Source organism: Callithrix jacchus, chromosome 4, assembly GCF_049354715.1.
Source record: "Callithrix jacchus isolate 240 chromosome 4, calJac240_pri, whole genome shotgun sequence".
NCBI classification, from domain to species: Eukaryota; Metazoa; Chordata; class Mammalia; order Primates; family Cebidae; genus Callithrix; species Callithrix jacchus.
In genome coordinates, this window is record NC_133505.1 from 116322433 (window position 1) to 116349328 (window position 26896).

The 26896-nt window shown below is 36.8% G+C and overlaps 2 protein-coding genes across 11 annotated transcripts in view; one reads left to right on the forward strand and one right to left on the reverse strand.

Moving 5' to 3' along the window:
* Positions 1–20212, reverse strand: part of WASF1 (WASP family member 1) — a 70892-nt gene extending 50680 nt beyond the window's left edge. For 2 of the 10 annotated variants that reach the window (XM_078369941.1, XM_078369938.1), the window contains exons 1-2: positions 20134–20212; positions 18049–18112 (exon numbers count right to left, since the gene is read on the reverse strand). The gene's annotated coding sequence lies outside the window, so the exon portion shown is untranslated. Of the gene's footprint in view, positions 1–18048; positions 18113–18849; positions 19951–20133 lie in introns of those variants that run through there. The other 8 variants (XM_035296501.3, XM_035296496.3, XM_078369940.1 and 5 more) reach the window with 4 other exon arrangements.
* Positions 20213–20707: 495 nt separating this feature from the next.
* CDC40 (cell division cycle 40) overlaps positions 20708–26896 on the forward strand; it is a 59460-nt gene continuing 53271 nt past the window's right edge. The window contains exon 1 of the mRNA XM_002747007.7: positions 20708–20914. Within this exon, the coding sequence (XP_002747053.1) occupies positions 20726–20914 (189 nt within the window). The 5' untranslated portion in view covers positions 20708–20725. The remainder of the gene's footprint in view (positions 20915–26896) is intronic.

Below are 26896 nucleotides of genomic sequence, written 5' to 3' on the forward strand. Positions count from 1 at the left end.
AAATCAGAAAGTACTTTCAAGGCATCTTCCTCCAACTTCTAAGTTCAGAAGATAAAAAGCAGTATTCTAAATTCATTAACTCAACAAATATTTGAAGTACCTTTTTACTTATGTTATACAGTCTTTTACACTGTTTAACTGTACTAAACAGTGCATTACATTTTCTATCAACTAACCTCATTTTACTCATTACCACCAACTTATTTAGAAGAAAACATATGTCCTTAAGAGGGAGGTACTAACTAATGTTTAACTAGCAATGAAACTAATCCAAAAATCCCAGCAACTGTTGGATAAATTTGGCTATCTCTCTTTTCTTCTACATACTGACCCCCTTAACAAGCTCATCATACTCACAGGAGCCTCTCAGACAGCAGTGGACCATTCTTCAGTCAAGGGTACCTTATCTTACTAGATTACACTTTACTTGTCCAGATATTTTTTACATGGTCAAGATATGTGAGACCTTATTTATCTAACACACTGTATTATGTGTTAGATAAATTGAAGAAAATTGATGGTAATGTTGCTTTTTATAGCTTTAAAAAAAATCTAAATAGGAATCACTCATTCCCTGCCATTCAGTAAAAAACTGGGGAAAAATTAATTATACCTTTTGCAATGAATTATTACAATGATGTCTGCATTCCAGATTTCTCACTTACTGTGATGAGCCATGTTACTTTATACTCTATGAACAAGCTACATGACAGGAAGAATCAAGGCCCAGCCTCAACCTAACCTCGGTGAAAGGACCACAGTTTCAGCAAGAACCTAATCCCTACACAAACTATTCAAATAATACGTATTACCCACATATGCAAATAAAGAAAAGAGGGCTAACACAAAACAAAACAGGGAGGACTTTATCATCACCGAATGAATTTAATAAATCTAAAGTTTATTATTAAGCAATTTTGAAAGAGTGGTAAAATTCAGAATTCTATCTGTATCACTGATATATCTGAAGTATATACTGTGCACTTCAGTGAATATATTTTAAGAAAAAAACAATGTACTTTTTAAAGAGTAAAAATAATATAAACATGTCAAGTATTATTACTTATGAATAAAAAACTTTCTATCTTTTGGGACACGTCCTAAAACACAGGGAGACAAATTCTGCTTCTGCTCTTCTACTTTTTGGTAGAATCTTCTGAAAGTCTACTCTGATCTAATCACAATTTAACTTTTTTCATTATTCACTATCCTCAAAACAAGCAAGAAATAAATTAAGATTTGTCATGCAGACAACATACTTGCTTCAGCAGGCATAAAGGAAAAGATACAAGCAGACTCATTCTACTAAGGTTAACATTACCCTAATACAAAACTAGATAATGACAAAAAACTAAAGGCCAATATCTCTCATTAACAAAGATGCAAAAATTCTCAACAAAATATTAACAAACTGATTACAACAATATGTAAAAATAATTACATACCAGGACCAAGTGAGATTCATCCTAGATATGCAAGGCTGGTTCTACATCCAAAAATCAGTTAACATAATTCAACACATCAATAGGCTAAAGAAGAAAAGCTTGCATGATCTTATCAAAAGATACTGGAAAAGGATTTTAAAAAAACCAATGCTCATTCATTACAGAAACTCTCCACAAACCGGGAATAAAAGGTAACTTCCTCAACTTGAAAAGATTTAGAAAAAAACCTACAGCTAACATTTTGATGGTAAGAAACTACAATCTTTCCTGTTAAAATCAAGAGCAAGGAAACGATGTTCCCTCTTACAACATCACATCAAAAGTCCTAGTTAATACAAGAGAAGAAAATAAAAAGTATGCTGATTGGGAAGGAAAAATAAAAATTTTTTTTTCAAAGATGACATAATTGTCTACATAGAAAATCTGAAAGAATTTCTTGAAACTAGTAAGCAATTATAGCAAGCTTGCAGGATACAAGATTAATATATAAAAGTCAACTGCTTCCCAACATCTTAACAATCAGCAAGTGATACCTGAAATTAAAAACATAATACCCCCAAAATGAAATAGGCATAACCTATTGTGTTGCAAGCCCCCCAAAATGAAATAGGCATAAACCTAATAAAATTTGTACAAAATCTATATAAGAAAAACTACAAAACTCTGATGAAAGAAATCAAAGAACTAAATAAACACAGAGATAATCGATGTTCATGGATAGTGTCGTATTTGGGGCTGCCATAACAAAGTACCGCAGAATAGGTGTCTTGTAAACAACAGAAATTTATTTCTCACAATTCTGGAAGCTAGAACTCCACGAGACTAAGGTGCTAGCATGGTCAAGTTTTAGTGAGAGCCCTGTTCCAGGCTGTAGACTTTCTGTTGCGTTCTCACATGGCAGAAAGCTCAGGAGAGTGCTATGGGGTCTTTTTCATAAAGGCACTCATTCACAAGGACTCCACTCTTATGACCTAATCATCTCTCTGAAGTCCTATCTCCTAACACTATCACATTGTTAGAATGTCATCATACAAATTTGGGGATGGGGAGACATATTCAGTCCTTGACAGGAAAACTCAATGTTGTCAAGATGTCAGTTCTTTCCAACTTGATCTATAGATTCAACACGATTCTAATCAAAATTCCAGTAAGTTATTTTGTGACTAGCAACAAACTGATTCTAAAGTTTATTATACAGAGTCAAAAGATCCAGCATAGCCAACATAATACTGAAGGACTGACACTATCCAGCTTCAACACTTACTATAAAATTACAGTAATCAAGACAGTGTAGTTTTGGAGAAAGAATAGAAACATAGTTCAATGAAACTGAATAGAGAGCCCAGAAACAGAACCACTCAGTCAACTGATCTTTGACAAAGGAGCAAAGACATTACAATGAGAAAAGATAGTCTTTTCAACAAATGATGCTGGAACAACTGGATGTCCACATGCAAAAAACTGAGTCTAGACAAAGACCTTATAAACTTCACAAAAATGAACTCAGAATTGTTTATAAATATAAACATAATATCCAGAACTAGAAAACTCCTAGAAGGTACCAAAGCAGAAAATCAAGATGACTGAGTTTGAAGATGACATTTTAAATATAACACCAAAGGCACAATCCATGAAAAATAATTGATAAATTGGACTTCATTAAAATTAAAAAATTCTGCTCGGTTAAGACAAGGTTGAGAGAATGAGAAAACAGGCTACACACTGGGAGAAAATATTTGCAAAAGACTGTTATTCAGAATATACAAAGAATTCTTGAAATTCAGCAAGAAAATGAACAACTTAATTAAAAATTGGGAAAAAGTTCTCATCTCAACAGATACTTCACCAAGAGATACATAACTGCATGATTGCAAATAAGCATATAAAAAGATGTTTAACATCATGTGTCAGTAGGGAATTGCAAATTAAAATGAGATATTGCTACATGCGTTTTAGAATGGCCAAAACCTAAAACACTGGCAATACCGAATGATGGGGAGAATACTGAGCAACAGGAACTCTCATTTGCTGCTATTGAGAATGCATAATTGGAAGGCGGTTTGGCAGTTTCTTATAAAATGAAACAAACTCTTATCATACAATCCAGCAAAAACATTCTTTGGTATTTACCCAATGAGGGGAAAACTTATGCTCATACAAAAATCGCAACATGGATGTTTTAGCAGCTTTATTCATAACTGCCAAAACTTGGAAGCAACCAACATGTCCTTGAGTAGGTAAGTAAATAAAGTGTGGTACATCAAAATAATGGAATATTACTCAGCACTCAAAAGACATGAAATATCGAGCCATGAAAATACACGAGAGGAACCTTAAATGCATATTACCAAGTAAAAGAAGCCAATTTGAAAAGGCTACATACTCTATGATTCCAACTATATGACATGATAGAAAAGGCAAAACTATACAGAGTAAAAAGATTAGTGGTTTCCAGGGGTTAGAAAGGAGAGAGGGATGAATCGGCAGAGTACAGATTATTAGGGCACTGAAAATATTCTGTATGATACTAAAATGGTAGATAGGTGATATTACACATTTCTCAAAATCTATCAAATGTAAAACACCAAGAGTGAACCCTAGTATAAACTATGAACTTTGAGTGATGACTTATCAATGCAAGTTCACCAGTTGTAACAAATGTACTATTCTGGTACAGAATGATAGTAAGAAAGGCTACGCATATGTGGGGTCAGAGAATATATATGGGAACTCTCTGTACTTTCTGCTCAATTTTGCTATGAACCTAAAACTGATGTAAAAAATAAAAGTATCTTTAAAAAGAAGTTGAAGATGTGAATATACTTAATGCCACTGAATTATACACTTTGAAAATGATTAAGATTGTAAATTTTAACTCATGTATATCTTACCACAATTTTTCAAATGTCATAAAAGAGTTCTAACAACATTAGGAACTAAGTACGTATTCTATTCGGATGTCTGTCGTCTTTCTATCTTTTCTCACTCAAACTACCTACCTGACCTTTTGCCTCTCCTTTGAATTCATCTCTTTTTATAAACATGATCTTTAAGGATGTATTCCCTTTAAAGCAATACTTTTTCTAACTACTTCCTTCTGACATAGATCTTCTATACCAGCGATAATGCAAAGTATAGTCCTTAAACCAGCATCAGTAGCATCAACATCACCTAGGAACTTGTAAGAACTGCATATTTTGGTACCACCTCTGAATTTCTGATCAGAATCTGCTTTTTAACAAGATGAATGATAAAGTTTGGATGCAACGTTCCAGAAGCCTTAGTTCTCGTGTACCCTTTTAGCTCCCTTTATGTTCCTGGCAAGAGGCATGAATTCCAGGAATAAAGGATGCAAAGTACAATGAAAGTCAAACAGATAGGCACAGTTTTTATAAAAGAAGGGGTAAAAATGAAGAATGCAACATTAAATTTAAAAGATATCAAGGATGTAGATGGGAAAACAGAAAAATCATTCATGAAAAAATCAGTGATACACAAAGCCAAAATGGGATAAGCCATTATTCTATATTATTTAGAGAATAAGGGAAATGGGAAAGCAGATGAATGCTTATGAAAAAGAAAGAGTCTTGGATCAGGAAACCAGGGTAAAAGAAGACTAAGAAGAGAGTTAACCAATTTAAAAAATGCCCTACAATAATTCTCCTAATTTGAGTTCTCATTTTGACCAAAATATTTCTGAACTCTTTAATCCTGAACAGATTTTAAATGTTTTAAAAATATCAGTGGTATTCCCCAACTTACCTTTACACACCAAAGTACAGTCTTTACAAAGAGTATCCAGAAGACAATGAGAATAGCTTACTCATTTTACAGAAAGCAAGGCTCAAAAAATGGCCAGGCCACCAGAAACTCAACATGAATTAAAAGGTTTTCCAGTTTTAATGTCAAATTCATTAAAATAATAAACTAATACTGGTATTCTATACTTTAGCAATGGATGAGAATTTATTTCCTTTATCCAAAAATTTGCTAGTTGTATTTAATCTGTAAAATTTAAAAGGTGGTTTCCTATAGCAGTTAGGAGTATAGCGTCTGACCACAGACCAGATGGGTTTAAATCTTGCCTCTGCCATTTACAAACTGTGCAAAGAACCTTAACTTCTCTGTCCCTCTGTGGGTAGTCCTGCCTTCATTGGCTGGCTGTTAATGAATATCAAATAAGATAGAATGATTAGCATAAAGCCTGGCACACACAACACAAAACTCAAAAATGTTAATTTTTTGTGTCGAAAAAATTTTAAAGTATTTCTTAAAGCACAATCTTCCAAGGATAAAGAGCTACTCTATCTTCATATAACCAGAGTTGCGGTCATGAGTTTCAGTCAGTGATGGACCACATACACAATGGTGGTCACATAAGGTTCGAAGAGAACTAAAAAAATTCCTATCACCTAGTAACATTGTAGCCATCATACAGATAATAATGCAAAGCATTACTCACGCACGTATTTGTGGTGATGCTGGAAAAAAAACAAAACCAAAACCAAAAAACAACCACTGTGATGCCAGTTACATAAAAGCTGGGCGTGGTGGCTCACGCCTGTAATCCCAGCACTTTGGGAGACTGAGGCAGGCACATCATGAAGTCAGAAGATTGAGACCATCCCAGCTAACACGGTGAAACCCCGTCTCTACTAAAAATACAAAAAATTAGCTGGGCATGGTGGCATGTGCCTATAGTCCCAGCTACTTGGGAGACTGAGGCAGGAGAACTGTTTGAACCCAGGAGGTGGAGGTTGCAGTGGGCCAAGATTGCGCCACCTCACCCTAGCCTGGGCAACTGAGCGAGACTATATTTCATTAAAAAAAAAAGTATGGTTACATAATACTTGATAATGATAAACTACTATATTACTGGTTTATGTATCTACTATCCTATACTTTTTATTATTTTACACTGTACTCCTCCTTATTATTTCTTTTTTAAAAAGTTAGAGCCTCAGGCAGCTCTTCCAGTAAGTATTCCAGAAGGGATTGTTAACATAGGAGATGACAGCTCCATGCTTGTTACAGCCTCTGAAGACCTTTCAATGGGACAAGATGTGGAGGTGGAAGACAGCAGTATCAATGATCCTGATCCTGTGAAGGCCTAGGATAAGGTGTGTATTTTGGTATTAGATTTTAACCAAAAAAAAGCTTTAAATTTTTTAAAAATAAAAAAAAGTTTACAGAATATAAAGAAAATACTTTTGTACAGCTGCATAGTGTGAATTTTAAGCTGCCAATAGTCAAAAAGTTAAAAAAAAAATTTATAAAGCAAACATGTTACAGTAACCTAATTACTGAAGAAATTTTTAAAATAAATTTAGTGTAACCTAAGTATACAGTGTTTACAATAGCTACAGTCATGTGCAGTAGTGTCCTAGGCCTTCCCATTTACTCACCACTCACTCACACTGAGTCACCCAGAGCAACTTCCTATCCTGCAAGCTCCATTCATAGTAAGTGCTCTATATAGGTGTAGCATTTTAAATCTCTTATATTAATACCATATATTAATTGTACCTTTTCTATATTGTTATGTTTAATATCCACATAAATACTATTGTGTTACAACTGCCTACATTTTTCAGTACAGTAACATGTTGCGTGGGTTTGCAGCTTAGAAGCAAAAGGCTCTGCCATATAGCCTAGGTGTGCAGTAAAGTACAGTCTATTCATACAATGACGAAATCGCCCAACGATTTCTCAGAACATATCCTTGTCATCAAGTAACACGACTGTTGCATACTATATGCATACTACATGATTCCATACATATAAAGTTTTAGAATATGCAAACTAACCTATAATGACAGAAAGTAGATTAGTCATTGCTTAGGGAAGGGGTGAGGGTTTGTAGATGCAGAAGGGAGAGGTAAGATGCAGGAATTACAAAGAGAACTAGGAAACTTTTGGGGGTTCATTATTTTGATTGTCATGATAGTCTCCTGAGTGTATCCATAAATCAAAACTTATCCAATTGTACAGTTTACTACATGTCAATTGTATTTCAATAAAGCTCTCAAAAATCCATTTAATCAAACAGCATTAACTATTTATTCCAACTAAAGACAATAATCACATACTATAAAATGCTTATTTTCAACTGCCTATTCACAAAAAACAACTGATTTAAACTTAGTAACATCAGACATAAGCTTTAAAATGTATATGAGTACTGCGCATATCAAAAAAGGTAATCTACAACTATAAAACAATACATGAATTGGGTTATTAAGCATTTGTAATTTGCCTATGTCAAAGTCAAAAATTTCTCCACAGAAACCATTTCACACAGTGGTGAAGTTCCAGGCCAGTTCCCAAATCCTATTTAAGCAGTAGGAATTAATTATCCTTCCCTTCTTCTGTATCATCATTTTTCCCTCTTCTGAACACTTCCATTGGCATAGAAACATACTATAATTTCACCCATCTTTAAAAAAAAAAAAAAGGGACCACCACCACCAACAAAAACTTCTCTTGGTCCCACATCTCCCTCTAGCCACCCCTCCCAATTTTTCTTTTCTACTTTATGGCAAAATTTCTTGAATGAGTTATCTGATTTCTCTCTTCCAATTCTCACTAAAATCTATCCTTTTCAGGCTTGCATTCCCAGCCCTGCATCTGCTATTGCTAACGGTTAATTCTCAGGCTTCTACTCACTCAAAGTATTAACAGCATCTGATAAACTCAACCGTTCAGTCACCAAAATGCCTGCTTAAGTTGACTTCCAGGCATCTCAAGTTCTTGGCTTTTCTCCTATTTCCTTCTCTGTCTCCTTTGCTAGTGCATCCTTCTCTTTATCTTCTGTACCTCTAATTCTTTGAGGACTCCAAGACTTAGTCCTTATACCTTTTCTCTTATTTTTATCTATACTCACTCGATGAGTAATCTCATTCATATTTTCTTAAGATGAGATACATCTATATCTAACTTACATGTTTCACTATAACACTCAAATAAAGTCCACTATAGCTAATTCTACTAATATTTGGTGAGGCAGCTGCAAATGAAAAAAAATTCAAATAGAAACAACATAATTAAAAATAAGTGACTTAAGTTTCAATAAATTACCATCTTTCTTCAGTTTAAGTTCAATATTATTGGTACAGCCACTTAAAAATTCAAAATAAAACTAGCAAAAAAAATTCAAAATAATCAAGCTAAATTGATCATAACCAAAACAAATACTTATTGTTTATTCTAGTCATTGATTACATTGGAAATATTTAAATGCCACACTGAGTATTTCATAAAAAATGTAAATACTTGGTCTTGTCTATGTAATGCAAAATATAAGTCATGGTCTTGCCTATGGTCCTAGTTTCCTGGCCTTAGAACTTAACAGCAGCATCTCATGTTAATACAGACTTGTTTCAAAAGCCCTTTTATAACAATTATCTCTTACACCCCAAAGAAGATTTCATTAGAATAAGTAAAATAAATACTATCTCCACCGCAGCTTCCGGCCCTAACATGACCTCTCATGTAACAATTAATAATGAGTTAATTTAATGAATTTAATTAAAATTGTTAAGAAACTCATAAATCCATCCTTACTATAAGAAATACATATTAAAATTCATGTTCAACTGGTAAGTCATTAATGTCATCTTTCTGTACTTAGTATAGCTTTACCAAAAAATTTACATTTTTTCTTTTTAATGCTAATGAATGAAATTAAGTATGTAAATTCCACTGAAAGACATGCTCTATTTCATTCTCTTCTGTGACAGTGAAAATGGTGATTTTTATAATATTAACACTGTCTACTATATATGAGGCATGCAGCCTCTTCACAATGAAAAAGACTGATTTTTGCAAGCAAGAAAAATACATTTAGAATACAGGAATCAGTAGTAATGCACGACCACCTTCATCCCGCCAAGATTTCCACTTCAAATGATGTGGCTTTTACTACTTGCCAAGCCCAGAACAACTGTTAGAAGTATAGAGACAAGAGCAAGACTTTTAAAACTGTACTCCATCTCTCCTGAGGACTCCACTGCCAGTACTTCCAGTCCTTAGGAGTAGTACCTTCCCTTCTACTACTAAGCACCTCAAGTGTCTGTGCACAGACCTTTTTAAACAGTTCTACCTATGAGAGCGCCATCTCTGAAGTGTCTCTTTCTGACATATTCTACCCTATCCATTCATTGCCTCATTATTATAAAACAACTTTGTCCTTCCTTGCCAACTTCCTGCAATCCTGTCATTCTCCTCTATTTTCAAAACCATCAACACACTTTTGTCTTTGCTTTCCTTCCTACTCACTAGCATCTCAGATTCCTCTTCAGAGATCTGCCCAGATCAGAAGGCCTTATCCCCTATCCCAAGAGAAGAGTCATATTAAAATGCAACACATTATATTCTCTTTGATCACACCTTCAGCATCCTCTTCTGTCTCTCCTTTTCCTTTCCACTCAATTTTAGGAGTCAACAGTTCTTGTAATACCTAGTTCCTTCTATACTTGCTCTTCATAAATCTGTCATTCCCAGATCTTTAACTATCAAGTCTAAATTACTTACACAAACTTATACAATCAATGGCAGACAGCTCCACAGGGATGTCTCACTAACTCAAATTCAAAGTATCCAAAATCAAATTCATCATCCATCATTCCCTGCTCTCCCCAAAAAGGAAACCTACTCATTCTTTGGGCTTCTCTATTTCTAGTAACAGCACCAAATCACTTAGGATTTGAGATCATCTTCAAATTAAACCAAAGTACTGGATTCTCATTAATCAGTTCAGTATGCAAATTGCTGGTAAAACAGTTGCATCTCATCAAAAGGACACAATATAGCCATTTTCATTCAACTCCTTCAATGGTACACAAATTTGATACACTGCTCATGGCTTGAACTGTGAAATTAATCCCCAAAACCAAACTCCAGTATTGTGACCTAACAAGTAAATCAAAATAATTCCATTTTTTTTTCATTACATCTAGAGGAAGCTTACATCAGGGGTAAGCCCAAGACAGTTAAATTTTAATGACTATTGTAGAATCATACTTCCTCACAGAGTTGTCGTGAGGATTAAATCACATACACAAGATATTTAGTACAGTGCCTAGCATATATAGGTGCCCAAAATTTAGAAACCAAACAGCAAATCCATGAAGCTCAGAGAACATCATGCAGGATAAATACCAGAAAATTTACACCCAGGCATGTGATGTTCAAGCTGCAGAAAACCAAGGACAAAGAAAAATTTTGAAAGAGAGAAACCACTTTACCTATAGAGGGTCAAGGATAAAAATTAGATTGGACTTCTCAGCAGCACACAAAAAGGCAAACTAGGACAAACACTCAAAATATTTTTTAAAAAGAAGTATAGTTGATATGCTAACAGATGAGAGAAAAGGAAACCATATAAAGTGCTCAAATGAAGTCAGAGAAGGCAGAAAAAGAAAGGACATTTTGTGGGGGGTAGAGGAAGTGAAACAGAGGTTCCCTCCATCACCCAGATTGGAGTGCAGTGGCACAATCTTGGCTCTCTGCAAACTCCGCCTCACAGGCTCAAGTGATCCTACTACCTCAGCCTCCCAAGCTGGGACTACAGGGACTTGCCACCACACCTGGCTAATTTTTGCATTTTTTTGTAGAGACAGGGTTTCACCACATTGCCAGGCTGGTCTCAAACTACTGGGGTCAAGTGAGTGGCCTGCTTCAGCTTCCCAAAATGTTGGGATTACAGGCATGAGTCACCGGGCCCAGCCAACCTTTTCTTTTTAATGAAACAAGGAACAAGTGCAATTAATAAAAAAACAGTTGCAAACACAGTAGATTTTAATACAATTATAATCAATAACCACCTTAAATGTGAATGGTCTAAATATACCAATTAAAAGATAGAGACAGCGTAGAATTAAAGAAAAACAAGACCCAACTATATGTTGTATACAAGAAACCCACTTTAAATATAGAAACAGATTAAAAGTAAAGAAATGAAGAAAGATATACCATGCTAACATGAATCAAAAGAAATCTGAAGTAGCTATACAATCTCAAACACAGTAGGCTCCTGAGCAAGGGAAATTAACAGAGAGAAAGGCATTGCATCACAATAAAAGGGAAAATTCTCCAAGACCTGATAATTCTTAATGTATAAGCGCCTAACAGAGCATCAAAATGTGAAGCAAAAATTGATAAAAGTGCAAGGAGAAATAGATGAACTCATGATCGCAATTGGAGACATCAACATCCTTCTTTCGGTAATTAACAGATTAAGCAAAAAATCAGTTACAGTTGAACTAACCACCAATCAACTGGATCTAGCTGATATTTATATAGTGCTTCATCCAACAACAGCAGAACACACGTTCGTCTAAAGCTCGCATAAATCATTCACTGAGACAGACTACATTCTGGGCCATAAAACACACCTGAAAACAATTTAAATGAACAGAAAAAATAAGAGTATATGCTCTCAGACCACAATACAATTAAACTAGAAAGTGATATCAGAAAGATAGATGGGAAAATCTCAAAACATTTGGAGATTAAACACCACACTTCTAAATAACACATTTCAAAATCTCAAGAGAAATTTCTTAATATTTTGCATTAAGTGAAAACGAAAAGCTAGCGCGGTAGCTCACACCTGCAATCCCAGCACTTTGCGAGGGCCAAGGCAGTATAGGCATATCACGAGGTCAGGAGTTTGAGACCAGTCTGGCCAACATGGTGAAACCCCATCTCTACTAAAAATAGAAAAATTAGCTGTGCGTAGCAGTGTGCACCTGTAGTCCCAGCTACTCGGGAGGCTGAAGCAGAAGAGTCACTTGAACCTGGGAGGCAAGAGTTGCAGTGAGCCGAGACCATGCCACTATACTCCAGCCTAGCAATAGAGCAAGACTGTCTCAAAAAAAAAAAAAAAAATACAATTTATCAAAATGTGTGGGATGCATCAAAAGCAGTGCTTGGAGGGAAATTTATAGCACTGAGTGTATATACAGATGCACTGAGTGTAGATACAGTTAATGATGGGGTTACACCCCAATAAATCTATTTTAAGCTGAAAATATCACAGTCTGTATTAGAAATGTAGAACAATCTAAAATTGATAATTTAAGCTTCTACCTTAGGAAATAAGAAAAAGAACACAAATATAAGCCTAAAGCAAGCTAAAGAAAAAAACAATAAAAATTAAGGCAGAAATCTATGAAATTGATAACAGAAAATAGAGGGAAAAAATCAATGAAACTAAATGAAGATTCTTTGAAAACATCAACAAAATTGATGTCATGTATTATGATGTACCACACAGAGCTTTTATTTTGGTTTAAAAAACTGAGTGCTACTACTCAAAATAGCAAAGATATGGAATCAACCTAAGTGTCCATCAATGGATGGGTAAATTTAAACACACAAAATGGAATACTACCCAGCCATTAAAAAGAAAGAAATCATGTCTTTCACAGAAACATGGATGGAACCACAGGACATTAATCTTAACTAACTCAGAAACAGAAAGTCAAATACCGTGTGTTCTCATTTATAAGTGTGAGTTAAGTAAGTTGCATACATGGACATAAACAGTGGAATAATAGACAATGGAGACTTGGAAGAGTGGAAGGACAGATAATGGGTGAGGAATAAGAAATTACTTAATGGGTACAACATACACTATAGTAAAAAGACCAGACTTTGCCACTATGCAATATACACATATAACTAAACTGCACTTGTACCCTCTAATCTATAAAAATTTAAAAAATGAGTACCAGTCTTCATCCTCTACTAAAACATAAAATGCTTCACTGTTCCTCCCATTTCATTTAATCTTTCCACAATTCTTTGGCATAACCTCTAGCACATGCATATTATAAAAATTTACCAAAATAAGACAACAGATGTCCCTATTAAAAAGACTAGAAAACAAGCTTACTTTTGTAGCATAAGGTGAAAACATAACAGACTTTGTATTTTTTGGTAAAGGACTCAAACAAGTTAATCCATGCCCTGACATATAAGCTGTTCTCCTTTTTGAGTAAGTTAGTCAGTGTAACTTATTGGAGTAGACCTGGGTAAGGGTTAGAAGAAAAGAATGGCTAGATGCTGAACTGTCAAGCACACCAAAAAAAAAAGAAAAAAAACTTTGCTGTCATCATCATCCAACAGATGTCACCACACCCAAATTCTACCTCCTCACAATTCCTTTAGGACCTTTAAAACTCCTTTAAGAAATGGTACCTTGGTAACATTAAAAAATGGAACTCTGAAATTGCACATATCTGCATTCAAATTCCACCTCCATTTTTATTAGCCACATGACCTTGAACAAACTACACAATCTATGAGAAGACTCAGTTTGCTGGTTAACCAGCACCACGAACATAATTCTAACAGTTTATGCAAAAAGAAGGACTTATGACAAAGATACTAGGATGTCTCTTGGAACCCAATCTCAGGACCATGGACAAAGGAAGCTGAGTACAGTCAGAACTCTGTGCATCTGCTTCTTTGCACTCTTTGTTCTAGAAGCCCTGGCTTATCTAGCTTACAGGGCAAGAAACAAGGCCATTAACAGTACCAGAGTTTTATATATCACAGCTTCAGCAACTGAAGAGAAAACAAATTATTCAACCTCTGGGCATGTAGGACCCAGTAAAAGTTCTGAGTGACCTGGCTTACTTAGTTCAAGTGTCTAAAACCAGGCCAATAAACCACAGAAATGAATAGAATTGTGACTGGTCTCTCTGGCCCCTTCCAAGTCAAAGTGATCTTTATAAAAGACAGATCTGATCCAGTAACTAACCTGATTAAAAGTCTTCATGGGCTTTCCCAATGACTTAAAATTGTTAACCTTGTTGAAGGAAGCTTCTTGTAGGCTCTCTGCATAGTCTGGCTTCTGTTTACCTCCACAACCTCATAGCAAGTCACAATCCCTCTTAAACTAAGCTTTATCTACTCTGGCCTTTTTTTTTCAGTTCCTTGAACCTACCATGCTTTTTCTTACTTCAAAACTGTTTCATGTGTTCTTTGCATTCTCTTCGTTTCCCACCTAGTTAACTTCCATTATTGTTGCCTCCAAGAAGCCTCCCTGACTCCCAATGTAAATCCAGTTTCTCTTCTTTTCCTTAATAGCATTCACCAAAATTTATAATTACAAATGTACTTGTTCAACACCTGTTTTTTGGGTTTTTTTTTACTATAGTGTTAACTCCAAGAGGATAGAGACCTATCCTTTTTAGCACTTATTTGGCCCTCAATAATTACGTGCTGATTATGAATTATGAATCATTGGTTTAGCATGGGGTCATCACTAAATTAACCAATTACAAATAAGGGGAGAGCAGCAGGCAGGCAAAATTGCTATTATCATGTTACTAAAATGACTATTCCAACAGTAACTTGTTGGTAAAAGGGGAGATAAAGCAGTTACAAGAGAATCTGGGTTTCTGCTAGGCAAAACGAACAACTTGTTCAATTCAGCTAACCTTTTTCTTCAATTAAATCCTCATAGGGCTATGGTATCAACAAGATAAATAAAAAATGTGACAACCTATACAGTGAACTGTACATATAGCAAGGAAGCAATGTTACTTCTTTTCCTTTTGGACCATGTTACACAATTTTTGAGTATCACTGATCTCCAAATAAGGAGTTAATAAAAACCTATGAAATACTCCAATGCATATGACAAAAATAGCTGTGTTTCATGACCCCTTCTCTCACAGCACCCTGATCTTTCCACCTAGTAAGAAAATGACTTATCTCTTATTCTGCAGTAATTGCATACACCCAAAATCCACTTGGCTTAAACCAAAAACAGGCACTGGGAACACAAAAGCGAAGCAAAGCAAAACAAAACCACCAAACGGCAACAGCAAAACTGTCCTCAAGGAGTTCATAGATTCATTTTCTCAATCTGCCTTCAGCCCATCACATCCATACCAAAGCTGCATAGAGCCCCCAGGCAAGGCTGCTACAAATAGAAGATGCCTCATACTTCAGGGGCAATAATCCCTCTTTATATCTTCATACTCCCACTTCACTACCTAATTCCAATATTTTTTCCTTAAAAAAATTCTATGGAGAGTCACTGGATATCATCTTTCTCCAAAATATGATTAAAATCTACCTTGACCTAACTAATAGCTTAAAAGAAGGAAACAAAGAAAAAAATCCAAAGGAAAAATCCTGTTTCTTGGCAGTGCTGGGAGTTTCTCTTTAAAAATTAAAACAAACAAAAAACCCCTAACAAAAATAACTCTTTTAAGAGACTAAAAAATCTTGCTTCTGGGAATAGGCATGTAAAAAGATCAAGACTACCTTCTTTCTCAGAGGTAGATCCAGAAAGAAGAAATGTCCTCACAAGAGGAACATAAGTTGTAACGTTAGGGAAAATGAACTCTCAGAAAAAAAAGGGATTATGCTAAGTTTCAAAGTGTCTTAGAATTTTATTTGTAGCTAAAACAGATCTCAGAAGTCATTTATTTCTACCTTTTTGTTTTATAATTAAACATCTTGAGAAGTCAAGTCACACAGAAAACTACATTTCCTTCTAATTTCTGCCCTAACTTCTTGTCCCAGAGAATGTAAGGCTACACCACTCACTGAACTGAGGGACAGCCTCTTCTTCAGGTCCACTGGGTGAAAGAGAACAAGTTCCTAATAATGTTGTCACGTCTAATACAAGAGTTACAGATCCTAGCATTTCAAGGTAGATCTGAAATGTATTATTCCCATAGATTCTCATACAAATTATTATAAGTATTTTAATATATTTATACTAATTATTAACATAATTTTATAAATTCTTTTGTATTATTAATATAAACCTATAATTCAGGTATTTTAAGATTTAAATAGGCTTTAGTGGGCTCTTTGTGACTCTAACCACTAAGTATACCATTTCTGAGAAAATAAGACTCAAGTTTGAAACCATTTACAAGTTGTAAAATATGATCAATCGTGTTCTAAGTTAGAACTACTAATTCACAAAGACTCAAAATTATAAGGTGAATATAATAAACTAAAAACAGAAGATTCTTAATTTTATAAAAAGTTCCACCTCAGGGGTCATCTATTTTTAACAACTAGGTACTCAGGCATTTAGAACAGGATTTAATTTACATGTATCTTTTTATTACTATTTCACTAGAAAACTTAAGCCACAAAGACTCAAACACTTCCATCTAGTGTAGGAAAAACAGTATGTTAACATACATCTTCATAAAGTGATTAAGAATATGGTTAATATCATTTCATAAATCAAAGACTGCTAACATATACATTATTAAGTATCTAGTGCCAGTTCAAAAATGTACAAGTAATGGAATTATATCTGAACAGGTAAATAGAGTTCAAGGAACCCCCAAATTCATTTTTCTCTTTTCTCCTGAGATAAAGATATACATTTCATTAATTAAAATGTTTAATAAATCTTTTTGTTTCACTAAGTATATTAATTCAATGGATATCTTTACCCATTCATTTTATTCAACAAAGAAAATTGAGCCCCTACTATTTGTTAAACACTATACTGATAACTTTGGATTTATGACAATAACGTGCAAGTCAGTTCCTCTCCTTAAAGAGCTAAGAAAAACCATGACCTCACTGCATTTACCAAAGTGACAGTGACAACTAAATTTTAGTTCATTTAAGAAAACATTATAAAACATAATCAAATTCTCAAAAAAGAAACCATACAATAGTAACTTTAAACATACTTTAATAGTCTCATCTATATGAAGTTTTCTCACAAAGTAACCAAAAGCACTGTTTTGGTAAAAGTGCTAATACTACAATCTTTTGATAGTAGTTCAATATGGAAATCACAAGCTACTAGGTACTGTGATAATGAAAATCAAGCACTTGGAAAAGATATCTGAAGCTATTCATTAAAAAAAAGCAAAATATATAATTCAATATAGTCTTATACAATATTAATACACTGCCTCTGAATATATGAATATTTACAAATGTGAATAATAAAGTAACTCTATAGCATACCTCATAAATAATCACAACCATGTATTTTGGATTGTATCACCTGTAATTTTTTTTTTAACAAAAAAAAGCCTTAATATTTTTTGAATATATTATTCTTAACTAACTTAATTCAATATTCTACTTATTATCAAGTCACATAATTTTTATTTACTATTAACTATTTTATCTATATGTTTAACTATATGTCGGTATTAACTGTAATAACCTTTATGTCTGCAATTATATAAAACCCTTGAAAGATGAAAAACATTTTTCAATTCAGAGGTATATCTCTCCAAAGCAAAAATCAATGTAAATCAGCCATTCTAACATGCTATAGAAAATCCTAATGACATTTTTTCATTGTATTTTTCACAGAAATTTTTTCTCATTCATCAGCTAAAAATATTTAAATTTTCTTAAAAAGGCTACAAAATTTTCTTTAAAAAGATACAAAAACACACCTTTCTTGAATTTATGCACACTACCTACCAGTGTAAATGAGTATTATCTCTGTTTACATATAAGGAAACCAAGGTACAAAGGTGTCCATTTTGTAAATTGCAAGGTCATTTTCCTAACCAAGCAACTAATCCTACACCACCAACTTTTATGTATGCTGTTTCCAAGTACCGTAGAACAATTACCGTACCTTAAAACTGCCTCTGCAATGCTTATACGTGATCCTGTTTTATCGAAAAGGTTAATGCAACAAGCTTAAACAAGGAAAGATGGAAAAGGAAAATTATAAAAATGCAACACTTATTTTTCATAGTGAATCATTTATTTTTAAATAATGAGATGTAAACAGTTTTTAACATAAAAATCAAGTAACTAACAGTTTTTTCTTCTATTTAAAAAAAAAAATTTCATCCTTCAGGTAGATCATGCAAAATTGGAGCCTACTCATCCATGTAGATCGAAGTCAGAAAAAAATTTTTAATTCTAAAACAAGTAATTAAATACATGATATTGCAAAGAAAAAAGTGAATAAAAAATAAAATCAGGTAAGTTAGGGAATGATTGATATGGTGGTTTTAAAACCTATTCTTAAATATTAAATTCTTCCATTCAATGGAAGGCTATGATTAGTAATGACATCTTCTGTTACTGAAAAACAAATACAAAACTTTTCTTATTCAAAACTTCCAAAATTTTGTATCAAATACTTCATTAAAATATTCAGTATAAATATACTTTTTTTAACTGAAACTTAAGAGCATAAAGGAGAAATTGTTCCTGAGAGTTCAAATTGGGACTGCATTTTTAATTATGATATAGTGCTATGAACAAAAATGAATGCTCCTACACCATGCAAATTTAAATTTAAGAACATTAGACGGACTGAATAACCAATTAGTCAATTACATCAATTAGTGAACAGAAATAAGACCTTAGCTAATCGTGAATCTAACACCAAAGAAAAAATTTAAGTCGAATCCACACGACACACCTTATTATATAGAAAAGGCTATGGTTACATTAAGTCGTATTTAAGTACCCAGTCTAGCTGGGGATCAATTAATTAATCTGTTATAGGACAAGTCGGGAATGTTGAGGTCGGATCTGCTTTCTTTTCATCGTTATTCCAGTTTATCATCCGCAAGTACAAGAGAAGGTGTCAGAGTACCGAAGCTAGGGGGCATGCTGTAGCAAGGGGAAAAGAAAAATGGGAAAGGTGCAATGGATGCTGCATAGTTGAATAATTATCTGGGTGGCACAATGGGCGAGTCCTGCCGACAGGAGCGCTGAGTGAGCGGCTCCGTAACTCTGCTGGAGGCAGATCCCAAGAACAGGCATCAGAGACGACAGCACCGCTTCGCCTCCCCTTCCAACGGAGAAAAGGATGCCCGCACTCGCTTTACCGTTATGTCTTTAGACACCGACTCGCGGCGCAAACACGCAAACGCACGAGCTCGCTTTACCGAGCCCCGGGCACGTAGGGCGAACAGGGGCTTCTCCGCCGCCCCGGGCTGCCGCCTCCCCCGGAGAGGCACGGAGTGGACCGTGGGCGCGGGTGGGCAAAGAAGCCCGGGCGGTGGCACCTCAGGTGAGACCCGCAGTCTCTCCAGCGATAGCCACCCCGGGGTAGTCCCTGCAGCCGAGCCCCAGGCGCGCCCGCCGCCGTCTCCCTCGGCACCCAGCCCGGCTGGCGGGTGGGCGGCGGGCGCTCGGGAAACCTGCGGATGGGGGGTGGGGGCCGGGGCGGGGGAGGCGCGCCCATCCATCCCCACCTTTGCGGGCCACACACCCCTCGGTCTGCTCCGGCCGGTGAGTAGGAGTTCCTCTCCCACCAGCCCCTCCCCGAAAAATGCAATTCCTCGGGGACTCGCGCTCACCGTGAAATCTTGGGGGCTCTCGCCTTACCCCTTCTTCATGCTTCAGCAGCGGTCGCCTGTCCCCCTCGGCTCCCGGAATTCCACCTAGGGCCCCCAGGAGCGTCGGGGTCCGAGACGGAACCCACTCGGGGCAGCGGCCGAGGCGCCAGGCCAAGAGGAACGCCGCCTGGGGCGCCCACCGGCCACCGGACCCACGGTGTGCTCGACGCGCGAGTGAACAACACCGCGAGCTGCAGCTCCCCCCGCCCCCTCCCCGCGCGGACGCTCCACAACCGGGCGCAGGGACCCGCGCCAGAAGCAGGGGGGACCGCGGGACGCTCTCCGCCTAAAATCCCATCCTTGCCACCCCCAGGAGCTCTTCCCGTCCAGTTAAAGGTCTCGAAACTTCAGATTCTCACTTTCCTGTTTAGCCTCCAGTGACCAGGTGCAGCCGAGGTGGGAAGCCCAGCCTCCGCCCACTCCCCCATCAGTGTGTCTGAAGCTCGCTCTTCCCCCTTTCCTGAGGCTCTGTGGTATTGCCCAATCCTCAGTTTGGGGGAGGGGGACGGAGAGAACAGTGCTTGGCTAGGGAATGAGGGAAGATGATAGCCAATTGAATGGAACATCCATTCGGGGGCGGGGCCAAAGAGGGACCCCGCCCCCTAGTGCCAAACTACATTTCCCATTGTACCCTCTTGCGCTTCCTGCCGCGCTGTACGCTGGGAGTGTAGGACCGCGAGGCCTCAAGGTTTTTGGAACTCGTATTCTTTAGTCAACTAGGTCCTGAAAGTTATAAGCTATTATAATTCGTTCTTTTTCCCTAGGTAAACTTTTCAAAGTTCTCAGTTCGACATTAGCTATTCTAATAATGATTATCTAATTGTTTTAAAATGTGATAAATGATTTCATAGCAAAGAAGGTTAATAATGTGTTTGATGGCAATCTGTCAGGACCTGGGAGCCTCTTCTTCTTCCGCCCTGGCAGGGTATCCGCAGAGGATTTGTTGCCGTCATGTCGGCTGCGATTGCGGCTCTGGCCGCTTCCTATGGTTCGGGTTCAGGGTCCGAATCGGACTCGGACAGTGAGAGCAGTCGGTGTCCGCTGCCAGGCGGCGATTCTCTCATGCACTTGACTAAATCTCCCTCGGCCAAGCCGTCTCTAGCAGTGGCCGTGGACTCGGCTCCGGAGGTAGCAGTTAAGGTAAGCACTTTTGCTACTGATGCGGTGTGGGAATTGTTGGCTTCAGCTCCAAAACTGCCGGTCGCTTGTTAGGTCCCAGGTTACCGCTTTCTCAGTGCTCGGAGATAAGTTGCTACCGCTTGGATTTTTTTTCCTTCTCACATGCATCTTTCTCGGGAGAAGCAGAATTGGAATTTCAAAATAGCCCTCCGATGCTCTCTGCCCTTGCCTCCCGCCATCAGAAAGCAAGTGGAAAGAGGGGATGAAATTTGAATGTATGGATTAGGGACATGGCCTGGGAAGTTCAGGTGTAATCTCGGAACATAAATTAAATTAGATCGGGACTTCCCAAACTCGAATATTGTGCCTTCACTTGAAGTAGCAGTGGCGTGCATTTGTTTTGTTTTTGAAGTAAGAACTAGGTTCTAATCCTGGCACCACCACTTACATGAATTTGGACAAGTTATGCAGCCACCCCTGTTTCCTCACCTATACAGTAGAGATCATTTTCAAAACACCTGTCTACATGAGAAAATGAGTGTGAAAATTGAGTGAAATTACACAAATAAAGCATATAGCACAGAGCCTGGTAACTAGTGAGAGTGCAGTAAATGTTTTATGATTATGTATGTTAATGCAGTGAGAAAAAGGCCTTGGATTTGAGAAACAGCTGCAGGATCTCAATGGAGGAAGCTGATAAATGGAGAGATTGGGTTATAGTTTACTTAATAAATGTTTATTGAGCACGTGTTATTTGCCAGGAACTGTTGTTCAGTTCCTGATACAGAGGCCAACAAGCCACAGACATCTTTGCCATCATGATGTATACAATGTAGTGAAAGAGGCAGCCGATTAAATGTGACCAGATAAAGTGGTTACAAATTGGATTGAGCACTGTGACGGAAAAATAGAGCATCATAATACAATATAAAGTAGGAATATTATTTCGATAGGTCGCTCAGGGAAATCCTCTCTGAAAAGGTGGCTCTGAAGAACAAGAAGCTAGCCCAGTGCAAGTTAAGGCAAGTTTCCAGGCAAAGGTGACAGGCATGCCTGAGAAGGCAAAGAGCTTCCTGTGTTTGAAGAACTGAGTCAAAGCTGATGTGTCTAGAGCCTGATGAGAGCATCCACGACCAATTGATAGTGTAGGCCCAGTAGAGCATGATGTAGGTGATCAGCTCAACATGTGGAGAGGGGAGGGGCAGTGTCCAAAAATTCCTTTGTAACATATCCCCAAGTCTAGTTTAATGACTTAAGACATGCTTAACAGGTTTTTAACAAGTTGTTTATGAATTTTCCTTTTTACAAATGGACATCTGCCGTGAAAGAATGCTTAGAAGCCTCCTAACTTCCTATCAGAACAAAATTTTCCAAGCTTTAGCCCCTCCATTAACCTCCTTTCTCAGCTCAGCCTTTTGGAATTCTCTTTTTGTCTTTGTCTCATTTTCTCCTCAACACAATGCAGTCTGGCCCTACACTCTTGGCAAACTACTGTCTGTGAGTGATGTTTAAGGCCTTCCAGTTGTCAGGTTCTACCGTCTGACTTCAATGTCTGCACCAAATGACACTATTCATTAGTTCCTCTTTCTTGAAACTTTCCGTTTCACTTCCATGGGGCTCTCCTCAGCATTTTGGTCCAATTATTTTACTCTCTCTTTCAATATTGGTGTTTCCCAGAACTCTGCTCTTAGTCCTCTTTGTATTTCACATACTCTCCCATACCTTCAACCTCAGTCTGTGCTGCTTCTAGCTCAACGTGAACGCTGTGAAATGGTTAGCACAGGCTCTGGAATTAAGACTGTAATTTAAATTCTGCCTCCAGCACTTACCCGTATGGGGGCCTTGGATAAATTACTTAAATGCTCTGTGCCTAATTTTTCCTGATCTATAAAGTAGGACTAACAGTAGTACCTATCTAACGGAATTATAAGAATCATCATAAAAGATGTAAAACCCTTTTAACAGTGCCACACACAATAAACACTAATTAAATGCTTGTTATTCTTTTATTTCCAGTTCTATCCTCCTTGCTAGCTTAGAGCCTTGCTAAGTATATAAAAATCTCCCACTGTAACAGTACATTTGTCTCTTGCAGGTTGGCGCTCAGCCACCTTCAATTAAAATGTGTTGAAAAATTATTTTCTTTCCCTCAAAATCTATTTCTGCTTTTCCCATTTTGATCTATGATCCCACAATCCACCCACTAGTACAAGCCAACAACAAAGGACATATCCTTTTCTCTTCCTTCTTCCTCAGCCCCTAAAGCTAGTCATTCAATTGATTCTAACATTTCTGTTTAATTTTTCTCACATTAACTCCTTCCTCTCTATTTTCATGGGTACGGGCTTCATATCTTCCTTATTTCTCCCAGGAGTATTCTTTTCTTTCTCTTTCAGCCTCCTGGTTAGTGGGTCCTGTCCACTTTAACTCAATGATATTTATCAAATCTCTCTCCTCTTCTCCTGCCACTGTTTAGTGCAGATTTTTGTCATTTCTCTTCAGACAGTTATAACTTTCTAACTGATCTTTCTACTTCTTCCTTTCTTGTCTCCTAGTTTTATACCCCATTCTTTTCTCCACAGTGCACTTGGGATGATCTTTGTTAATTACACTTGCATCCTATCACTTCCCTTCCCAAAGACACCAAATTGTCCAGTGAGTAATTTCTAAGCTCTTGTTGTAGCATGTGAGGGCTGCTATTCTTCCATCCTGAACTCTACAAAGCCCTGAAAGCCAAATTTTCTTTGTTCCTCTGAAGATTTTGCCCATGCTAGTCTTTCTGCCTGGAAATCCCTTGTCTAGTGCCTCCTTCCCCCACTCCAAACACTGGTCCGTTGGTCTCAGTGCATGTTTCCTCCTATTCTACCTTAGCCCCTTTATCATATCTTAACTATTGCACTTATCACATTGCTGTAACTTGTTCACCTTTTTCTTTCCCCTGGACTGTGAGACCCTACGGCCCTGAGACTGCGGTATCCATTCATTTGTGTCTCCAATGCCTAGTGTACAAGATTAGGGGAATATATTTGGTAAGAGAATGGAATGAAAAAGAAAGTCTTATAAAAGTATGCACGTTAAGAATCAGAATTTTAGAGCTGGGCGAGCAGTGACAGGGATGAGGGTGTTTGTCTAGAGCTCACTTAGGTCAATCAAAAATAAATAAGGAAATCCAGGAGGAAAGATTGCATAAGGTACCAGAGATCCATTAGAGGTAGAGCTGGAGCTAGTCTACTCCATGGTCTGGATTCTATGAGAGAGTAGAGGGCATTGCTCATTGCTGGTTTATGAACCAATACTTGTTTATATGAAGGAAAATGACTTATGCATAGTAAATGTAATGATTGCAAATGACTGGAAAATTGGAAAATGACCAAGGGAGATGTGAAGCATGCAAATACATTCATCTGTAGTTGACTAATTTTATTATGATTAATAGCCAGCATTTTGGCAGAGAATACATGTATGCAGCATTTTTAATCCATATTTTTTCTGAGCTCTTTCCTGCAGTTGAGTATCTTTTCATATGTGTTATTGGTGATTTATTTATTTTTTTCTTTTGAAAGCAACTGGGTTGTCATTTCCTTTTGATTTTTTGGATATCTTTACATATTCTGGATACTATCCTTTGTCAATTGTGTGTGTTACAAAAATTTTTATTTCTATGACTTTTTTCACTGTTCGTGTTGTTTATAAACAATCATTTATGTAGTCTGCGCTTACCAAATTATTCTATTATGTATTGTGGTTCCTGTTTGTTTGAGAAATCCTTAACTCACAGTTATGAAAATATTTTCTCATATTACTTCTCGAAAGCTTTTCACATTTAAGTCATTAATCCCTATGAAATTAACGTTTGTCTATAGTGTGAACATTCTTAATAGCATGGCTTGATATGTAATAAGGCACTTTCCTTGTCCTTTTCCGTTGTTGTTCAAGAACGTTTTGGCTGGCTCTTCTGGGTCCTGTAATTCTATATACAGTTTAGAATTAACTTGTATAGTTCTACTAATATCCAGTTGGGATTTTGTTTGGGAGTACATTGAGTCATAGGTCAACTTGGAAATAATGTTATATCCCTTCATTTATTTAGGGCTTTTTAATTTTTTTTTCTCTTCTAAAGTTTGTAATTTTCTCCATATCAAAATCTTGTATAGTTTTCTTGGAGATATTTCTAGGTGCATATTGTTTTTATGCTATTATATTAATAAACAGTATTGTCTTTTTCATTTATTTAACTTTCTTACTGATCTTATTACTTACATAGTCATATCAGCTGCAAATATGACATTATTTTTTCTTTTTTTAATCTTTATTTTTCTTGCCTTGCCGTGCTTACTCTAGGAAGATCTAAAATAAAAATAAAAAGGATGTACCAGGCAAATTCTAACTAAGAGAAAGCTAGCACTGTTTGTATTAAGATCAGTAAAAATAGACTTTAAAGCAGAAAGCATTACTGGAGACAAAAGAGTCACTTCATCATGATAGAACCTTCAGTTCACAAAGAGATTAAAACAATGTAAGCTCAAAATGTTTAAGCAAAAATTGACAGGAGTATAAAGAGAAATGGACAAATGTACAATTACAGTGGGAGATTTTTATACACCTCTCAAAAATGGATAGAACAAGCAAAAAATATCAATAAGAATACAAAATATGTGAACAGCAAAATTAGTTGCACTAAGCAACACAGAATGTTGTTTTTAGCACTAATGAAACATTTTTTTAAGACTGTATACTAGGCCGGGCGCGGTGGCTCACGCCTGTAATCACAGCACTGTGGGAGGCCGAGGCAGGTGGATCACGAGGTCAAGAGATCGAGACCAATCTGGTCAACATGGTGAAACCCCATCTCTACTAAAAATACAAAAAAATAGCTGGGCATGATGGTGTGTGCCTGTAATCCCAGCTACTCAGGAGGCTGAGGCAGGAAAATTGCCTGAACCCAGGAGGCGGAGGTTGTGGTGAGCCGAGATCGCGCCATTGCACTCTAGCCTGGGTAACAAGAGCGAAACTCCGTCTCAAAAAAAAAAAAAAAAAAAAAAGACTATATACTAGACAAGGGATTGGCAAACTTCAGTAAAGAGCCAGACAGTAAATATTTTAGGTTGTGCTAGCCCCGTGTAGTTTGTCAGTTTTTTCTTTTTCTCTTTCTCCCTTTCTTTTTCTTCATCTTTTTTCTTAGCCTTTTAAAAACGCAAATACCATCCTTAGCTCCGTACAAAAAACAGACCTTGGGCTGGATTTGGCCCAGAGACTATAGTTAGCCACCCCCTGAACTGGCGCATAAAATAAGTCTCAACAGATTTAAAAATCTTATTACTACAGTCTCTGACCTCAGTGCATCTAAGCTGGAAACTAACCACAAAAAGATAGCCATAAAATTTCCATATTTGAAAATGTGAAATTGCACTTCTAAGCAACATATACATCAGAACATGTGAGGTGTAGCCATAGCAATTTTTTTAAAAGTATAGTCATAAATACATATCACAGAAAAAAAGAAAGGCAGAAAGTGAGTATGCTAGGCATCCATTCTTTTGGATTTTAAAAATCATTACATTCTTTTCCTGTACTTGTTTGTAAGTCATGCACTCAGTTTCTGTTCTTTAAGTGGTTACCCCTAGAAAGCATAACACATTTGATCAGTACGTTCACCTTCTTGTAAACAATGGGAGAACCTTAGAACACTTTAATTTTATTCACATCCCCTCTACTCCTACTTTAGCTATCGTTATTTGGTATATATACATACATTTACATATATACACCCCACACACACACACAAGATGATGGTGAATGATGATGATTCTTGCATTTCATATGCAGAATACCACTTTCTTTCTGCCTGTAGCACATTCTTTAGAATGTCCTTTAGTGAGGATTGCCTGGTGGCGGATGCTTTCAGTTTTAGTTTGTCTTTTAAAATGTTTTGGCTGGGTGAGGCGGGCGGATCGCCTGAGCCCAGGAGTTCCAGACCAGCCTGGGCAGCATGGAGAGAACGTG